The 20956-nt window shown below is 32.1% G+C and overlaps 1 protein-coding gene across 8 annotated transcripts in view; it reads left to right on the top strand.

Annotated features, from left to right (window-relative positions):
- LOC130896862 (eye-specific diacylglycerol kinase) overlaps nucleotides 1-20956 on the top strand; it is a 257836-nt gene that overhangs the window by 115858 nt on the left and 121022 nt on the right. For all 8 annotated transcript variants that reach the window (XM_057805221.1, XM_057805220.1, XM_057805227.1 and 5 more), the window contains 2 exons: nucleotides 1927-2889; nucleotides 9307-9442. In XM_057805221.1, the coding sequence (XP_057661204.1) occupies nucleotides 1973-2889; nucleotides 9307-9442 (1053 nt within the window). In that variant the 5' untranslated portion in view covers nucleotides 1927-1972. The remainder of the gene's footprint in view (nucleotides 1-1926; nucleotides 2890-9306; nucleotides 9443-20956) is intronic.

The following is a 20956-nucleotide window of genomic DNA, read 5'->3' on the forward strand; positions in this document are numbered from 1 at the left end:
AACGTTCCAACGATACAAGATGTTAATGGTTCAAGAATTGTATGGAGATTGTTATATCTTACCTTATAGGTCCTTTAATAACTCAAATGCCAAAAAATAATTTGAATCTCCATGGAAGTCAACCTTTATTCTACAGATCGATTCCATTTTCTGCTATACTACCAAAATCCCTTCAAGACCTCTGACAAAGAACCGTGACATAATGCCTTGAAGTATATCAGAAATATGGTAAGTATGTATTCATAATTCAGAATACTTCGCGACCATTTGTTCTGCTGCGACGTTGGGGATTCTGAGTGTCCAGAGCTGATTTGCTGATCCAACTCCTTTCACAAAGTACGCTTTAGTTAATGAAAAGTTTTTACAAGGTTTTGTCTACAAATTGTAACATTAAAGCATTTCTCTCTATCATTACACTATATCTGGTCAATAAAATGTTTAAAACTGAACGTTAGATGTCTTTTTACAAGATGTGATCTGTACGAACACTTGATCAAGACTTTTACGCCCTTACCATAAGTTTCCCATAAATCAGGCATCACTCGACTGATCAAGTTTCCAAGTTCGCTCATAAACCACTGATTTTATCGATTTCTATACCGATTGCTGATGTTGCTTCTGTCTTCTGGTGTGGTAGATTTCTTCTGTGTTCAGTAGTTTGTTGGCAAAAATTTAATGGTGCTTCAAGCTGGGTTTTACTTCTCGAATGTGTAGTACAAGTAAAACCAAATTGATATTTGAACACCATGTCGTCACTCATGTTATTTTTTGTTTCCTTTTCGTGTGTGATGAAAGATAAATGATAATAAGTGCCTCATCTGGTGGGGGCACTGCTGCATTTATAGTAGTTGGCAAAACTTATTACAAATACAACATTATCTCGGTCTCAATTGTATACTTGAAATTTATTATTCAATATTTTGTGATTAGATAACTTTAAGTTGTAAAATACACGCGGATGAAATTTTAACTTTTTATGAAAAGTATCAAAATATTTAACTTACAAATTCATTCGCTCATAAAAAACATGAAGAGACTACACCTGGAAAAACTAATTCCCGTACCCTGATATTCTGCACGAGTTGTTTTCAAATGGTTTTAACGCTGTCAAAGTAACTTTTCCGAAACTTCTTTGATAAATGGCTGGTATAAACGAAAACAAAGTTTTGAAGTCGGGAAACTCGGAGGTGTGAGAAATTTTCGCGTGTTCGTTTGAAAATATCATTTCTAAATGGAATAATGGCATGTGCTGCACCTAAAATCACATAGAATATCACTTAACAAGGTGTTTATTACTTAAGCACGCTGTTTTTTTTCTATGTTGAATATGAATTTGTTGAACGTAGTCTTTGAATTTTGAATGTACCACCAAACAATAATATTTCAATGGAAAAAAAATTGACACACCAAGTTTCTTTGTGACACCAAGACAAATATTTTTATAAAAAGTACAAACATCACTTAGAACAAATAATCCTTAAAGTAGAGTAAATAGATATGATTTTAGTGAATGTTTGGCTTTTGGTAGGTACCAAAGCAACCAAATTCTTGGAGAATAAATCCAGATGAGAGTGCAGGAAATGTATTTTTGAAGACATATTACTTTTTGTACGTGTAAAAACGAGAGAAAACACTCCCCTAGCATTCAAAATTTAAACGAATATTCGGATATCTTCAATCATAATCCAAATGAATTTTTTTGTCAATATGTCACAATAGATGAAAATATGATATATCATTATAACCCTGAAACAAAAATAAAGTCGAAATATTGTACTTCATTCGGGAAACGTGCACCCACGAAATTCGCTTTTTGACAATAGAAACAAGGAACATTTGCAAACACACTTTGACGATACAATAGAATCATTATTTTGTACACCTCAATATAATAATATGGCACTAATATATATTTTTTTATTTCAGAATGACTCCCCCATGGTCTTGGGGTAATTTATCACCCCATTGAACCATGCAACGTTTGAGAACCACTTTTAAACGGTCCAGGACCCCCACAGCATACGAAATGAAGACTCAGAGCAGTTTAGAAGTACCTAAACAAGTCAGATCGGCGTCATTTGACGAAATTCAGCTAGAAGCTAAACGCTTACAAGCCGAAAAGGGACCAGAACAAAATGCGCTACTTAATATTCCACAGTTCCCCGGTCAGAGATCCAGAAGTGTTGATTCGGGAGGAAGCGAAGAGTCGGGTAATTACCTCGAGGTACCTTCTAGAAAATTTCACCGTAGAAGATCTTCTGGAAGTAAAAGTCCTATTTGTGTACATTGTATATGTTTGGAAGAGTACAATAGAATGCACAGTAGCGATAGTAGTCAAGATGAGAAGGAAGATGCACCACAACCTTCGTTCAGTATGAGCGAATCTTCGAGTGAATGCGAAGAAGAAATTCTATCGAACTGTGGCATACGAGTAACGTTATCTCCTGAAATACCTCCAGAACCAATTCAATCACCGCCTCCTGTGCCAATGACTCCCACGCAGTCCAGGAGAAAATCAATTCATCGTCAAGAAGCTTTTTTCGGGGACCCTTCTGGGGATTCCTTAGAAAGTATTTCAGATGGAATATCTGAAGCTTTTTCCTCCGATGGAGCAGTTTCAGATAAAACACCGGCGGGTCTTGTCGTTAAAGATATCTACCTCCAAGTACCAGATCTTAAAAGGGATAGAGCTGCTTCAGTAGACTCTTGTTTTTCCAAAGTATCCCAAGTTAAGACTGAGGAATTAGAACATTCAGGCGTAAGTTTAGAGGTACCTGTCGGGCCAAATGTTGCCCTTCGATCTAGATCCGTTGATATTGTACTACCGACTGATAAGCAAGCTAGGTACAAAGCTTTGGCGATGGCCGCTCCTTGTAATTCCGATTATAGGTATGTCTTTCAAAAAATTAATGATGTGAAGCATGTTTCGCAAGTTCATATATTCAGCACCGTATTAAACTTTGTTTTATACCATATTTGTTAGAAGGGTTTTCTAAGTAATGACGATTGTACAAATGCTCCAAGGAAGATATTGATAAACTACAAACCTCTACTAGTTCTAACTTTTCGTCAATTTCGATTCACCTTTAAGTTATCGAGTTTCATGAATAGATATCTAAAGTTTTTGTGAATTATTCGGGAAATACTCACCAACATCCAATCATAATTGGATAACCTGAAGAAATTAGATTAGTAACAATTTAAAAAAGGTGTGTGAGTGAAATAAAATGGCTTAAAAGCTACAGGATATTTAGAATCATACAAGTATTAAATTTACTGGTAAATCTAAATTGATACAATCGTTTTTTTTTTTCAACCACCGTACATGGTAACTCAGTTTTAATATTCGTCAATTATTACTCAACATCCAATATCTCGCTTCAAATTTGATCAAAATATGGGGTAGTAAGCGGAAAAGTTCTTATTGTTTTTTTGTTATATTATGAAAACTAATAATCGTAGATTATTTAAAAGTGTATATTTGCAACATTTGGGATTTCCTGTGTGAACCAAGTTAAACAGTGGGTACCACATATATTCTATAGGGTATTCCGGGATTCAAAATGTTCGAAGTGAGAGGATGACGTGAAAATAATCCTGTGACATAGGTAAAATGTTTTCATACGACATCAGAACTTATTTTTAAGTATATTTTCTAAATATTCTCTAAAATTCTAAACATTAAGAATTTTCAATGGTTGATTTAGTATGTTTCAAGGAATAAATAATTCTAAACTACAATCTGAACGTCAAGGGCGGTTCATGCTCAATGGTTAACAATCCGTAACTTTACAGGGATAGCCTGTACTATCTAAGAATAGCAAAAATGAATTTCTAATACCTCCTGTGAGTATTTCCAATAAATAATTATAAATTATGATAATTTTCTTCAAAATGTCTATGGCGAACGGTTTCCTTGGCATGTACATCGATCTAATAATCTTCATAATCTACATTTTATCGAGTTAAACCAAAAGTACTTTTTTGTTGAAAAATCTTTAGATTGTAAGGTTGTCCCTGTAAAAGTTACATTCGAATGTATAATTTAAAAAATATATTTAAAAATAAGTTCTGATTTCACAGCTTTAAGCGCTTATAACTCAGAAACGAGTTGCCTTATAAGAAAATTTTTTATGTCGAAGCATTATTTTTACGTCATGTCATCTCACTCACTCTTAAGGATTTGAAGGAGATTTTAGGATCAAAATATGTTAGGGAATTATTGTTGGTTTATAATAAATGAAATTGTACCAAAAAAATATAAAACATTATCATTTCTTGTTACTCTGCTACTGTACATACAAAGTAAACAAACTTTATAGGCTATAAAGTATTACTAAAACCATCCGTGATAAAAAAGTTTATACTTTTGGGCCAACTATTACCTTAGTAAAAATATTTAACAACTCTAAGCTGGTGTGTAAAAACCGTGTAATTGATGTCATAAAAATAGAAGTTCTATCGATTTCATCTCACCAACATGATACTGAATTCTCTAGTTGCAATAATTGCTTATTACTATTACATCTTTGTTATCAACATGCATAATGTATAATTGAACGGAAATAAGTTCTGTTGAATATTATAGTAATAGGCATTTAAAAAAACATTTAAAAAAATCATCCGATTTTTTAAGATTTATACAAATTTTAACGCCACTAAACACACTTCTTTCCAACTAAGAAGAAACTGAATATTTTCAACACGTTTCAAAGAATAATTTGATAATTACTGTAAAAACTCAAAATTATTTAAACTGACTATTAACTCATTATTTCAATTCAACAGTATTTTAAGATTTATAAACATTGAAAACAACATTTTTAAAGACACAGTTATTGAAATTAAGTCTGGGTAATTATTCTTTTGAGCTTCTTGTCTAATAGTAATTTTGTTTGAATCTGTAATTTACATGTACGCCGGGGCTTTGGCAAAGAATGTTTTCTGAAATTCCTCAATTATTTTCCAATGAACTCTTAACATAGCCTCCGGCTACACCGTTGGATTTCCATCCTCTTTGTTGCTTCATTTTCAGAATGTGCGCTCCTGCTTGGAAAGACTTACGAGCGTCTAAAACAATGTCCTGTGTATCCTTCAACATTAGGTAGACCCAGGTACTGAGCAATCTTTGATGGTAATGGTATTTATGCCCACGGGTTGTATGTTACATTTTCCATTATCGTCTCGCACATAAAATATTTACAGCACGAGGTATATCATTATCATTATCATTGCGACCTAAGGAACAGATTGATTTGTAATTAAATTAAGTCGTACTCTTGCAAATAGATATAATTCGTCTTCAGCCTCTTTTATAAACATTTCTACACTCCTCAAAATCTCCGGTATACTGCCGACGGTCTCTTCAGCCAAGCCAGAAGCATAATATATTGATATCGACATTTTTGCGCACGGTGAGCTCAGATTTTAACATTATATATGTCACTAGCGTTCGTTTTGGTAAGTATTACGCTTGTTAAACAATGTCGCTCTTTTCATAACTCGTTACGTAAGTACTATTAACAAGCTTCCACGTAAACAATCATTTTTAACTGTTATTAAAGCTTTTAACGACAGTTGATAGCTTGATGTAGCTCACATAGCTTGAGAAGATTAATCATCAATACCATCCTAAAACCATCGCAATATCTGCTTTTCTCGTCCATAGGATGAAATTCTGTCATATTTGACATTAGCCGTTACCAGCGTCGTTAGGTTCCTATTTGGAAAGTACTATCAATCTCGTAAGTGATTTGGTTCATTTGTGGTTTAGTAGAATAGATATAGGAAAAGCTTAACCTCTCTAGGGCGAGTTTCCTTTGGTTAGGTTCATATGTCACACGACGAACCCGACAGCTTTTTGGAGATACATTGTTTCTTATTATAAGTAAATGCGGATACAGTTGCGGTTGGAGGAAACGATATTTCTATCAGCGGCTATTTGACTGGTTACAGGAAAACCGCAAAGAAAACCTACAACATCGACCATCGACGAGGTGGGGCTTAGAAAAGAGTCGCACCTGAAGGAAAAAAATGATCAAAGTAATTTTCTTGGAGTTCTATGTAGACCTTGACTAGTTGTCGAAACGGTGTTATTGGGTTTAAATCGGCACTTGTATTGGTAGTCACTAAGAAGTGCAATCATCCACCAACGCTAGCATTCGATTCGATTTCTATTTTATTCCTCAATACAGACACATAACAAATAAACTTATCAAATTATTCATAGACGCAATGCTAATAAAAACGTAAAATATATAATTTTTTTATAGACAGTTTAAAAAAATGTCAAATATATTTTAACAATGGAGGGTTAATATGAACAGTTTCGTATTGTTTTGTGTATAATGAACCCGATTCAGAGAAACTGGTACAACACATGTTCATTACTACATAATGAAATGTGTGTTTAAATAATTCAATATCCTTCTATGAACTAGCAATTACACTCTGCACGCGAAACAAATTCATTAAAGTAAAACAAATATATATCGAAATGTAATAATAGAAATATCTAGTTTTAATGTATAATAATGTATTGTTTTTAGTTATTTATCACTACTGCATGAACTAGATTATTATACAGTATAAAATTGTAATCAGTTTTGGAAATACATCTCATGATAGGTAGTAACTTAGCAGTTGCAAAATTTCGTTCTATCTAACGTATTTCCCATTTAAAATACATACATATCATCTCATCTCAAATTAACATGCTTTTTAATGATGATTGAATTATCAGCGATTATAACTTGAATTCTCTTCGGTTAGGAGAGTGTAGAGGCTTTCTCCATTGGTAAGGCTACTCCTTGAAGTCAATTCAAGAGCTGCTAAATTATTTTTCGTAACTTTTTTTCAATGATTCTTACGGGTTTTTTATCCTGTATACAACATTACTACATTAGACGTTGCCAAGCTGTTACCAGAGTTGCTACTTAAGCTTTGAGATATGGCAACACTGATGTGAATGTCTTGATATTGACCTCATAAAGTTTAACATTTTTGATGCTGAACGTACTCAGAACGTGTTGTTATACGAGTACTATTTGAGTTGTTTACAGTTATTTGAAACATTCATCTTGGTCAAAAAATGAAATTGAATCGCGAACATTTTCGTGCGATGATTTCCTGAAACATTTGGCTAAAAAAAGATTTTTTCGTGTTGGATAAAGCATAATTTAACAATCGCTCAAAAAGCTCGTGTCGATTGATGCAAACAAACGCTGAAAAAATTCTATAAGATCTTGACAGGCAACGAATCATAAATCTAAGTATATGAACCCGAAACTAAAAGTTCTTCGTGCACGAAGCACTTCGAAGCAAATGGTCGTCTGTTGTTTTGAAATAATTGGACATGTCGCCTCTCTTCCATTAGAGCAACGAAGAACGGTCAATACTGTATGGTGCATCAGTAGTTTTTGTCAGAAGTATTCAAATAAATGAGGCAAATCCACATCAGAAGACGAAACATTCTCCACCACGATAATGCTTTCTCTCACAAATCGTTTCAAACAAAAACCTTTTTGAACAGTCAAAACATTGAATTGATGGGTTATCCGCTGTCCTTGATTTCTCCTTATTCTCGCAGATGAAAAATGAATTGCAAAGTCAACATTTTTTTACACCTCAAGAAGTTGGTTATGCAGTCAAATCACACGTTTTGGAGGTACCCTAATTGGAATGGAAAAAATGCTTCGACAATTGGTTTAAACGCCAGGAAAATTGTAATAATGTTAATTGAGAATGTTTTTTTTATTATTGTATTTTGAGAAATATTGAACTTTGCTTAGGTTAATGAAAAATGAGATTTCCACATTAATGGGATATCTGGAAACGTACATTCTGTTAATTTGGAGTGTGTTATCATATTAAAGCAAAGTGATTCAATAAGATTTGTTATTGTGACTATCCGTGCACTAAGTGTCGGAGGTACTTCTCAATATAAGCTGGAAAATATATTTGCGCATGCATTGAGACATTTTTATTAAAATTTCAATCATTTTCAAGGAGCCAATAATGTTTGACAATCGTATCTATAAATGAGTCGTTGGTAAGATTTTTGTATAAATGGAAAACTCTCACGTACAGATGCTCATTTGAGAAATTGGGTATTTTTACATCGGGACAACGTACATTTGTAAACTTTGTTGATAACCTTGTCTAAAATTCTCGAAATAAACTTCGGATTAGTTAACCATCTAGCGTATTCACAAGATCTGGCACCTAGCGACTTTTTCCTTCTTCATAACCTCAAAGTTCCTTCTTGGAACAGTTGAGAAGATAATAGTACCACAAGACTAAGTGTATAGACGTAAAAGAAGACTACGTTGAAAAAAAATTATGATTATGGAAAAATAATGTCTTGTTTCTTTGTTAGGACAGAATATTTTCACACAATCCTTGTATGTGGTCTTTTAAAGGCAGCAAACGTGAGAGAGAGCCAACCTTCTCTTTTGTCTACAGGAAAGAGATGACAAACAAACTACGAAACCGATGTCACTTATGAGTTTCTCATCAATAAATTTCTTTCATTAGAGTTGTTAGTATAACCTCTTTATTTTTATTAGAAATACGTAGATACATTTTGATATTACTGACAATTATTTTGCTTAGTAGTGCGAAATTTTTTTAATTTTCTTGGCTGGTTTTGATTTACTTCTTGCTAACGTTTTTCTACTTTACGCCAATCTGCTTTATTATATTGCATGTTTGTTTTTGTAGAATAGTAATTTTTCCTCCCAAAAGATGAGAAAAACTAAGTATAAGTAATATGAAAAAACGATTAACTTTTCAATAAATTATTCGAAATTTTCAGCAAAACTGTTTTTTAGAGACTGCTTTATCTATTTCATAAGTAACTTATTCTACTATAGAAATTGTACCCCATAACTTCGATCTCTAAAAAAAGAAGCATTGTTCATATAGTGGCTTTTTCGAAACTACTCCCATGACAATGCAAACTGTATATATACCACGGAATTTTTCTTAAACAGAAACAATTCTGACCTCATTTAATGAAATAACATATCACTTTCTGTCAGGTCCCTACTAAAGCTTAATAGATCTGAAAGATACCCTTGGGCATGACTTTTTCTATTTTGGTATAGTTACGACGTGGAAATTGAACTTTGGCGAACAAACGGTACAAAGATGGTGAAGGATTTCGAAGTAGTTGAAGTAAATACTGAACCGTGAAAATTATAGTATTTCCAGAAGCAACCAAAGAAATAAATTGAAAAACATGGAGGTTTAAACGTTTCAAATTTGTCGTTATGGAATGTCACAATTAGTTTTCGTTTGTTACAGAAAATCTACGGAAGTTGGGGAACGGGTGTTGCGTAGTACGCCGGACTGGGAAGAAACTGCTATTAATGGAGATCATCTGTGGGTACCAACATCAGTGTCTGGTGATTTTTGTTATGCAGGAGATTCAGACTGTACGGTAAGTTTTCTTATCCCTCATTGTAATAATTGACACCATAGTGATCAATTTGTATCATAAAAAAATCCTCAAAAAATAAACAAATCGCGCTTCCAGCTTTTAAAAAGAATAAAAAATTGAAAAACAAACCAATTGTGAATAGATCTCCTACGACGACTGAAATGCAAAGAAAAACTCTCGTGGGAGAGAAAACTTACGAAAACTTAAACGTTGATGATGTTCATGATATTATGGATAGAATATCTGAACAAGACAACATTGCTAATGAAATTACTAACGCAATTAGTAACTCAAGAACTAGAATAACAAGAAGGACTCGAAGAAAACCTACTGAAAGTACCAGGTCCTGCTGAACCTTCTTCGGTGCCAGCCGAAGCGATCTCTAATAATCCAATCAAACCGGCAGCTAGAAAAGTGAACAATGACGGTGATATGAAGGAATTGGAAGCTTGGGAATCATAAAATTGGTGAATGAAAGTGTTTGTTTCAGTCATCAAACCACTATAACTAAGATATATAACAAAATGTTTGTACTTCTTTCAGTAATAATCTGAAAAATATGTCATTATAATACAGATCAAGCTGTACCGATAAAAAAAGTGATAGATTAGCAATGAAAAATATTTGGAGAACATTTACATTTTAAATCCGTCTGTACTAAAAAGATTTATATTAAGAGTTTTAACGTACGTTTAAAAATTTCGAAGCTTTAGTAAATTTTCGAGGCTCCATTAAAAAAAATCGAACAAATTCCCGACCTTGTGTATATACATATATAATCACGCTATGATTATAAATTAACTAGAATATTCAATTTATTAAATTATAATTATTTTTGTAGTATATAAGTTTGTATTATCATTATTGTAATTAAATAGAATATTATTGAGGTGTTAAGATAATACTAAATAAAAAATAAATACTAAAAAAGTATACTTTCGCGTTTGATTTGCCACAATCCCATAACTTTAACTCTCATAAACTAGTTGGCAAAAGCTTCGTTCTCATTCCGCTAGTTTATGAGAGTTTCGTTGTGACAAACATCAGAGTGTACCCTTTTTAATAATAGATACACTGATCTATTTAAGGAATATAGAGCTTTCATAGAAAACCCGTGAGACAAGCAAGCATCTGTCAGCGTCATTCTATGAATTATAGTATAATAGGAACTACTAGAAGCAATTGAAAAAATATAAAATATTGGAAAAACCATGAGAAACGTCGTTCCATTCGATCATTGAAACAAAAATAATTCGTTTTTTACTTTGACTTGCCTGATTTGCGATAAAATTCGTATTTATTAAGGAATTCTCCTTAAATCAAATTAATGCACTAAAGTCGCTAGTCGAACGCTGTTTATCTAAATTTTAACTCGTAGTTAGGTTTCCGAAGTTTTCATTATAAAAGTTTAATCGAATTAAATACCCAATTCTACCTGATTTAACCACTTGTTCTAAAGAAATTTCAAAGTTTTAATTAGCACAACTTTCTCGTAACCAATAATATGTCGATGTTAAAGAAGAGAAAAGAACATAATAACTCTTGAGAGTTTTACTTCTAGTTGTAAAACTTTTCGTGGACATATTCTAAAGTAAAATCAGAAAAGTTTCGAAATTAACTACAAACTTTTACTCAGATAGATAAATTGAAAAAGAGATCCGTGAAAACGACTCGTGACGAAATACGAGAAGAGCAACAGGAAAATATGTCCTTCACGAGCACGAGTTTATAGATGCATATATCAATCGATGTAGACAACTCTTGTTGCTGGTTTTGCAATAATGGCTTCAATTTTATATAACCATCATACTATGAAAAAAAAATATCACTAGTTAGCTACAACATACGTCTAACGACTTCCAAAAGGCAGTGCGAGTGAGAATCGTTCAGAAAACGTAAGAAATTATAACCTTACTTCTCCGGCTGGAAACTCTTCTTCAGGAAGTAGTACCTATTCGATCTCAGTTATATACTCGTAAATAACTGGTACTCAGAGGGGGTAAATAATTAACATTAAATTGGAACGCCACCAGCTTTTTAACGAACGACAACACCTTATGAATTGAACTAATAATAAAAACTAAATAAACTAAAACTATCCGCGAAGACGATTATCCAAATTGATATTTATCGCTATAATAACAATAAAAAAAGTTTCAGAAACAAATAAATTTATTATTAACTGCGTATCCAAAAGAACACAACGAATACAAAGCAATTATAAATTAAAAACAACTCTGGGACTTATCTATGAGAATCCAGGATGGTTGCCACTCTCAACTGGATTCCTAGAGTTGCATTTGTTACTTGTGAAGTTCCACCGGTTGAATTCGTGGTTGTGGTTCAGACTATAACGTAACAGCTGTAGAACTGCGGGAAAAAACTGAAGGAGGAAACGGGAACACAGATGGAAATTACTGAACAAGGAACGAGTAGGAAGAACACATTTGAATAAAATGGAGCTTATGCTCTAACATATAAATAACTGAGTTTATATTTTTCTAAAACTGTCCTATTCTAGTCGTTCTGTTTCCTAAATAAATAGAAAATACGAATTTACACGGAAACTATTATACAAAATTTGCTTAAAACAAAAGGAAATTAATAGAGATAACTGGAATTCATTAAAATTTACTTTGATTTAATTTTGAGTGTAGATAGGTAGAGGACGATTTTGAATATATTCCGAGGTTTTATTGAATTTCTCGAATTGAGTATACGGTCGATAACAACTTAATTTTTTCAAAAACTAGAATAAATAAATCAGAAGTGACTACTGTGCCACAATACGTGAACAAAAAAATGATTTCTAATGTTTAAAGAAAAACGAAACAAGCCGAATGGCAGCTACAAAATGTTAAATAATAGTAGACATCGTAATCTTTTCTAGAATAGAAACAGACAATAAACATACAGATTTACACCAACATTGTCGAAAAAACAAGTTGTGTATGCAGTATTTTTTAGTAGTACAGGATAAGTGGAAGCAATTAATCTTGAAAGTAAACGTACAATTACAGTAAGCTTGTGCGCCACAAAATGTTTACTTGCAGTCTTTTATATTGCATCACGATAATGCATCGTTACATAGTGCACAGCAGACAGTTGAGCTTTTACGTGAAACTAATTTTTCACCTGACTAAGACTTGTATGATTTCTGGTGATTCTTTTACTTAAATAAACATAAACGTGGTTGATATTCCAACGAAGCATGAGATTGATGAATTCATCAATTTGTTGAGAGCATTCCAAGAGATGACTGTCTATGATTACAAAAGTGCATTGAAGTATGTGGTTATCACTTTCAAAATAATCAAAATCATTTTCCTGAACAGACTTGAGAACGAAACCGGACTAAAGTATTGTACAATTTGCTAATAACATTGTCCAACAGTTTTAACTAAATATCCCATTGAAGATATTAATGCGGATTAGGTTTATAAGAATAAAACTTATCGATATTATATTTTCCAAGATATATCCATTTCGATTCCTCGAATTTTCAAATAAAATACATTTCCTATGCAAATAGGTTATGGTTATATTTTTGAGTCTCGTGTTTGTCTTCTTACTTATTGTTTTATCCGTCGAATACCAATGTTACTTTGAGCAAAGTATGCAACATACATAAAGTAGCTAGAACCATCAAAAAGCTTTTGATGTTAGTGAAACAACATTTAGAAATGACGGCTAAAGGTAAAATTTACGTTACACAGAGAAAATGATATACCCGAACAAAACAAGTGAATCAAGAATATTTTGATATGTTACTTCAAATAGTTTTTTATACTGATGAAATGGAAGCACTGATTTTATAGAATTGCAAAATAGTAGGTCAGAAAAATTGGAATTTTAACTGACCTGTTTTGCCTCTTACCTTTTTCTTGTACATCATGAGGGCTATCTTCGAGGTATTCTTAATTTGCGTAAGCCACAGAAGTCTTATTCAAAATAATTATCTTTCGAAATCCAAAAGATAGGCAAAGATTTTGATGAAGTTATTCCATTCAGTTTTTTTTATAATACACTGATCTATTTAAGAAATATAGAAACTTCATAGAAAACCTGTAAGACAAGCAAGCAACTACGATAAAAAATTTGGAAAAATATAAAATATTGGAAAAATCATTTAAAAACAATAATCTCATCCCACACATAGCTATTTGTTGATTTATGTTACAATAAGATCATGAGTAAGAATGTTTTGATTTATTATTTCAAATAATTTTTCATACTGATGAAATAGAAATATCGATTTTACAGAATTTCAAAAAACTTTGAATAAAAATTATAATTATAAACTTTTGCTTAGGATTAAACTATTTATTCAAACATAATATTCAATTAAAGTTGAATCTAGATTACGTCACCAGTTTTAAACATGCTATATCAACAAATATTGGTATTCTGACTACCCAGTCTTGCCTGTTTTCCTCCCCTACTGTTTTCCTGACATTATTTTGCAAATAATGATGGTCGATGTAGTTTATTTCAAAAAACATTTGATTTTTTTCATGCCACAGTAGTCTACTATCCTAAATAATTTTCAAATACTTGTTTTCTTGTTTTAGAACCAGTATACTTGTCCCTATTTATATTTTTTTTCATAATTTAGGTTCTTTTTCCATATTAATGGAGCTAAAGTGGTTTTATTCGGTTATAGGCGGTTAAAACTATGTCATTTGCAAAGCTTACCTAGTGTATGCTTGCTTGAGTAAGTTTCTTTATTAGTACATGTACATGTACCAGTGGTGATGTTACCCTGCCCATATTTTGTTGTTCTTGTGGATAACATCGATCATATATATATAACCAATGTTTATAATAGTAAAATTCACAACTAGCAGCATCAGTGTGTGCTTTCCAATCTCGTGAGATGTATTATAATAGGTTAGGTATTCAAGCATTTCGACAGATGATAGGTGTGTGTCCAAAAAGCGAGATCTACATGGTGTCGAAGTGTGTAAACCCTCTTTTCGGGGGTGTTTCTCGCCCAAAATAACCCCAGAAATTTGAAGATCAGCAAATTTAAAGTAATAAATGCCATATAAAGTTTTTTCGCCAGATCAATAGTTTTTGAGTTATTTGCAATTGAAAAGTATGATTTTTTCTCACAAAAACCACATTTTTCAATAGTTTTTTACGTATAACTCTGTAATGATGGATTTTATCGAAAAAAGTGTAATGAACAAAAATGAAGCTTAGGAAAAAACAAAGAAATTAAGCTACATTTGAAGATCTTAATGTTCTACCTAAAGCATTGATACTTGAATAGCTTTTGTTTTACGTAATTGAGAATTTTACCTCAAATAACCGGAAAAGGGTACATTTTTCAACAAAAAGTCATAGAATACTTTTCAAATAGCTTAAAAAGACCTTTCAAATGATCTCTGATGAAAGTCGTTTCGACAAAAATTTCAGTGAGATATGATGTAGAATAATTAAAGCTAAAAAAAAAGTAAAACTAAAACTAATGCCATTTCATTGAAAATGAAAAATAAACTTATTCCTTGTATCAAATAATTTATTTGGTTGTTATTTACAACATCTGAAAGTTTGGCTGATTAGAAATGCATAATTTTGAAAAAAAAATGTTTTTTGTTTTTTTTCCATAACTATGAGAGATACAAAAACAAATAAACAGTCAAATTAAGACTTTTTTTATGCCGATTATTTTACTTTTTTTATTTTTCGGTAGCATAAAAATTGACGGAGTTATAACCGAATTAATCTGTCACTATAGTGCGAGGATTGCTTATCCACAGCGCTTTGACCCTTTATTTATAAAATTTGGAGGGTCTCAAGCTCTTCTCTCATACATAGTCTTGTAGCCCTAGAAGTTACCTTTAAAATGGATTTTTGTAGGTTGGGATAGCTTCAAAATAATGGAATTACATAAAAAATTAGAATTTGATATTTTTTTGTGAATTAAATAACTATTGTATTGGTGTGTTTCGATAAGGTGTGGTTTTCACCCCTTAAAAACAATTTGCACACCTTGCGACATGTAGATCTTGATATGGAGGGTAAGTTGAGTTTAATTCTAAATTTTCAAGAAAATTTTGAGCTTGAATGTCTGCACTATAAATCGCTACCGAAATATCAAAGAAGTCTAGGCTTGCCGATCAATTGAAGTCTGTTGATCTACCTATTTACTGTCATGTACTCAACTTATTGTCCAGTACTTTTTCTATCGTTTTATAAACAAACCATGCGGCATTATAGATCTAAATAACTAACTTTTGGGTATGAAAACGAACTTAAATTGCTTTTCTCCAGCTAAGTGGTATATGTTCCATCGCATGTTTATAAATTTTGTATTAGAAATTTCTGCTTTTTTTTTTGGAAAAATCCCATCCATTTCCAGAAATTTGTAGTTTTTTTCCGGTTATCAATTTATTAGCTATTTTCTATTCCTTCCTATGTGAATGATTGGAATGACTCTATAAACGACAAATTTTTTCATTTGGAAAAATGTTGCGTGGGGTTTCATCAAAGCTAATTCAATTTTATCGACAAATACGTACAACGTAAAAACAATTCACTCGTGTTTTTTGTTAATTACTGGTTGATCATTAATAATTTCATTTCGACATTTCGCTACTTTGTATACGAAACTAATATTGTCATAATAACTTTGAAAATCAAATCAGGAATGTAAAATTTTCAAGTTTCCATATTTTGCTACACTGTTGCTTTTGGTTTATATACTCATTTTGGTATTTTAATAGCATCTATTAAAATGTAACAATGTCGTGAAATAAGAAATATTTAATGTTAACGAGTCTGTTTTATGTTCGACTGAACCCACTGTATATCATATTACACGAACTGCCATGATAAAAACGTCAACTTTCATCCGGAACAAAACGTAACGGAAGATAGAAGCTTGAAATAAGCAGTCTATTACTGCTTTTACTGGAACCAACTTTGTGGAAATGCGGGTGAATGGTTTGTATTAATATTCGAGCGACGTTTCGCGACGGTGAACAATTATTGGTCATGGTTATCAATTCGCTATGTCTGATATTTACTTTGTAACGACGTGGATTGAGATCATTCAATTTATCCAATGTATGCCGAATTGTAAAAAAACATTCAGCGATAAACTCATCAGTAAATTTATCAGTTAGTGTTTACTTTTCTATACACATATCGCTTATTTTTTAGTTTTGCTTTCGCTTCCTTAATTACATTAAAAATTTTGAATGAAATTGTTGTGGAGTTGCCACATTAAAATATTAAAGTACAATCTTTATAATAAATATTAGGAGCTTTCGAATAACCATCTATTCATCATTGTGGTCTGAAAATATAATTAATTAGAAACATTAACGTACCTGGGAACCGTAATAAACGATAGATGTCTATTCTCCAATAATTCACAAATGGTACAAGTGAGTGATTTAAGCCGGAAGTAGTTGGGAGCAGTTAGGTCGAGCTTTTAAATAGAAATTATCGCAGATGTCGTTGGATGGAGAGTTTGTTGGTGGACCAAATTAAATTGTAGCTTACTAAAAGCTCACGTAAACCACCAATAGAAAGTTTTCCAATCATCTCCACTCACAAAATGAAATCTTACTTTTAACACTTACACTATAAATAACCAAATTTTTTAATATATTATTTACAACAACATAATTAACTCGCTTTACGAAAGCACAACGAATCCGAAGAATGAAAGGTATTTTCAGGCAACTTAGTTGCGTTAAGAAGTAAGTCGACAGACTAATTAAGAAAATTCAATCTGTGGTATTATTACCGAAAAGACGCAAATGTACTTGAATATGTATGACAGTTTTGAACTTCAAAATTAAAGCTAAATGGAAAGGGATGTTTTTGAACTTCTCTGTTTAATCCAACGTCTGGGATTAATTGTGATAATGGATAGATATAATATTAAAATAATTCTGACGTTTATGTTCACCTTGTACAAAGTAGAAGCATCATTTCTGAAATCTATTAGCAATAGAATTGAACAAATTGGGGCGAAAAATAAAGAAGTTTTATTTAAAAAAAAAAAACATCATCAGTGAACTATTTTTACCATGAAATTCATATTTCCATAGACAAATGAAGTTACAAGCCGCAGCATTTGATGAATACATATTGTGAGGGAGTTTTATTTTACCAGAGTGCTTCTCATCACACAGTTGGTATACAGGTAAATGAAAAAAGTTTCTCAGAATGTATACGACTATTGACAAGGTAAGAAAATTAAAAAAATTGTGTCTCGTAAAACTATGAGACGTAATTAGATTTTGTGACAAAACATTTATCCGCTACTCACATTCACATTCAAATCGTGGATATTGTGAAGAAGCAATTTGTAGAGAAGATGCATAAAGCCTTACTTATCATGTGCAGTCTTTGTATCACTATATTGATGATCATCACATCATCCTACAATTCGCTATGAGGGAAAACGAAACGTGTCTACATCCTTTCGTCCCCATAAGCACCCACCAGCGACAACTGTATTTATTTCATCTTATTGGAAAAGCTACGGCAATAATAGGATTCAAGTGTTGTTATCCTGTCGTTGCACATCGTTGTTGTACCATTTTAAGAAGGTAACGAGAAGCTATCCGATGAAAATAACCAATTTTTATGACAGCTCACATAGAAAATATCGAGATATGTCGTCAAATGTCTATTTTCTATGACTAAGGTTGATTTAGTCAGAAAATAGACTGTTTGTGGACTAAAGATCTGACTCCTTAGACTTAGTGATAAGTTCATAGTTCATAGGTATAAAAATGGGTAATCATGAACGGTTGCGCATCTAGATTGCCTAATCGGTTCGTGATATCCCACTTAGAAAGGCCGTTGTTCATGGAAAAGCTGATCAAGCACGTTGAATTGAATCTTTTGACTTCACTGGGCAAGCTGGAACTCTTAAGTATGTGTATGAACCGTGGCTATGTGTATGCTGTGCTCATATCGATGATGTTGTCTGCAGTTTCTTCCTTCTTCATGCACCACCAGTATTTTGGATCGTTCGTGAGCGACCATTGGTTTTGTATTGTATTTTTAATGTTAATAAATAAATATTTTCTTATTCCGCCCTATTTATCACCCTCCGTTATATAGCAGATTGAAATAATTTAACCTTTTTTGAAATTCTAATTCTTTATTCATAGAATCTCTATTTTGTAAATATTATATTTCAATTATAAACTCGTTTGCAGTCCTTCGTTTTTACTGATGTTTCCAAATTATAAAACCTGGATTTCCTTGATTGATGTTTCTCCAAATATTCAAAGCTTAAATGGATTTATTTTGATTGAAAACCAAAGATTCCAGCTTCGCCGACCCGATCTCTTGAGATAATTGATTATAGATGAGAAGTAGAAATTAGGCAGTCGTTAAGCAAATTGGTCTAGAGTAATTGAGAATATTATGATTGAAAATTGATTCTATATAAATTTACTTCGGTATTATTAAATATATTTTCACTGTATAGAGATCATTTAAAAGCACATTTATCCTGAATGACTCTAAAAGTAGTGGCTTCTTATTATGCTACAACTGCAGACTTTTATAGATACATTCTAATGTAATAAAGATCAAAACCATTTTTCTACCCTTAATCTGAAAAGTTTTTATATTCTTTACAACATTATCACTATAGAGTTTCCAACTTTTGAAGTTAAAACAGAAATCACTATTTAATTTTCTTCTTTGATTGCTATAACTGGTAAACATCAGACGCATGCTAAAGAGTTTAATATTTCTTAAAATGTAAGTATATTTCACTGTAATTTGAATACAACAATCGTGGAATATACGAGAACTCATTTTTACAATACAGACGAGGAAATAACTTGAGAAAAACCTGGAAATTCTTTACATCTTTTACTTCTACCCACTCGATTAACATCTTCTTAAAAAAACATTATAAAAGTAACAGTCAATCTAATCTTATTTCATTAATAACATTTTTGATACCTTTTGCTACTTTTTTCCAACATCCCGTCTTTCGTATTGTTACGAACAAGTCCGTTATATGGATCTTTGAGCCGGTCCTGTCCGATTGTAGTGGAATTCTAAAATTCGACGAATTCGCAGAGCCTTTGATATACGTTGGAAATACCCGGAATCCGTTTGAGGTTTGTTTTATATGAGTTGTTATTATAGTAGGCGGTTTATTTACAATATTTCTTTTGGACAATTTCTAAGAAGGTATATTTATTTATTTGTTTTGTTCCTTTATCTTCTAAAACTTTTGAGAATTCTTTTAGCTTTTAAGATATCCCTAAAAATGGATCCATTGTATTTAATTCAGGAGAACGTGGGGACCATGCTAATGGATCTCTCCGACCAATCCTCCTATTAAGAAAAATGTTATTAAGATGATTTTTTAGGAAGTTGGAAGGGACTCCATCGTGCATCAACCAAATTTCCAGCGAATGTTTAGAGGAATATCACATAACTTGGGTGGGAAATCATTTTAAAGAAATTAAAAATATCGCTGACCATTCATAATTACAATGTATGAAAGTTTTTTCAGAATGTCTCTTTATGGCGGACGGTTTCCTTGGCATATATAACGATCTAAAAATCTACTTATCGCCTAAACCATAAATTTTATCGAGTTAAACAAAGAGTACATTTTTGCTATCTTTAGATTGTACAGGTTGTCCCTGTAAGAGTTACGGATTATTAACCATTGAGGATGAGCCGCCCTATGCCTTCAGATAGTAATGTAAAATTATTTATTTCGTCAATCATACTAAAAGGACATACGTAATCAACCATTAAGAATTCAAAATGTTCGAATCTATAATTTACACAATATACTTAAATATAAGTTCTGCTTTCGCAACTTTAATGGCGTATAAGTCAGAAACGAAGGGTCGTATGAGAATTTTTCCTATGTCACGGCGTCATCTATTCGTATATGCTCATTTTCTGTACATTATTCACATTGTAACATGTTATAGCCATTCTTTATATGAAGTTTATGAACATATAAATCAAGATTTTTGAATAAACCTTGTACGAGGTCAATCTACTCGCTACATACATATTTAGAATTAGCATTTGAGACTTGAATGTTGAAACAAACCTTTTAAATATAAAATATAGTACATAAAGATGAAGTTATAATATTCTGTAACTCACATTTTAACCGTTTATATTTAATTCTCGAAACACAGTTGACTGACTTGGTTTCGTTGTCGTCTAAAACCTCTATTGTTAAATTTTCTTTCTAGCATCGTTCAATTCTTCAACTGAAAGCTCTAATCAAACATATAAGTTATGATTTGTGTCGTAAAAATGTTGCAGTTTAATACATATTTTATTTTTCTCCATTTGGTCCTTACATAAAATTCCAGAAGAACGTATTTGTTATGACTGGATTATTTTTATAGCGAATTTCTGCTATTCCCGTCTTTTCCCTATCCTAAAATCGAGCTTCGGTCTGCTGTTACTATCAGGTTTTCGTCTTCTTTTACATACCTAATCGCCTCCTCAATCTCGCTATCGACCCCTTTGATCTCGTCGTCA

Source organism: Diorhabda carinulata, chromosome 7 (assembly GCF_026250575.1).
Source record: "Diorhabda carinulata isolate Delta chromosome 7, icDioCari1.1, whole genome shotgun sequence".
Taxonomy (NCBI): domain Eukaryota; kingdom Metazoa; phylum Arthropoda; class Insecta; order Coleoptera; family Chrysomelidae; genus Diorhabda; species Diorhabda carinulata.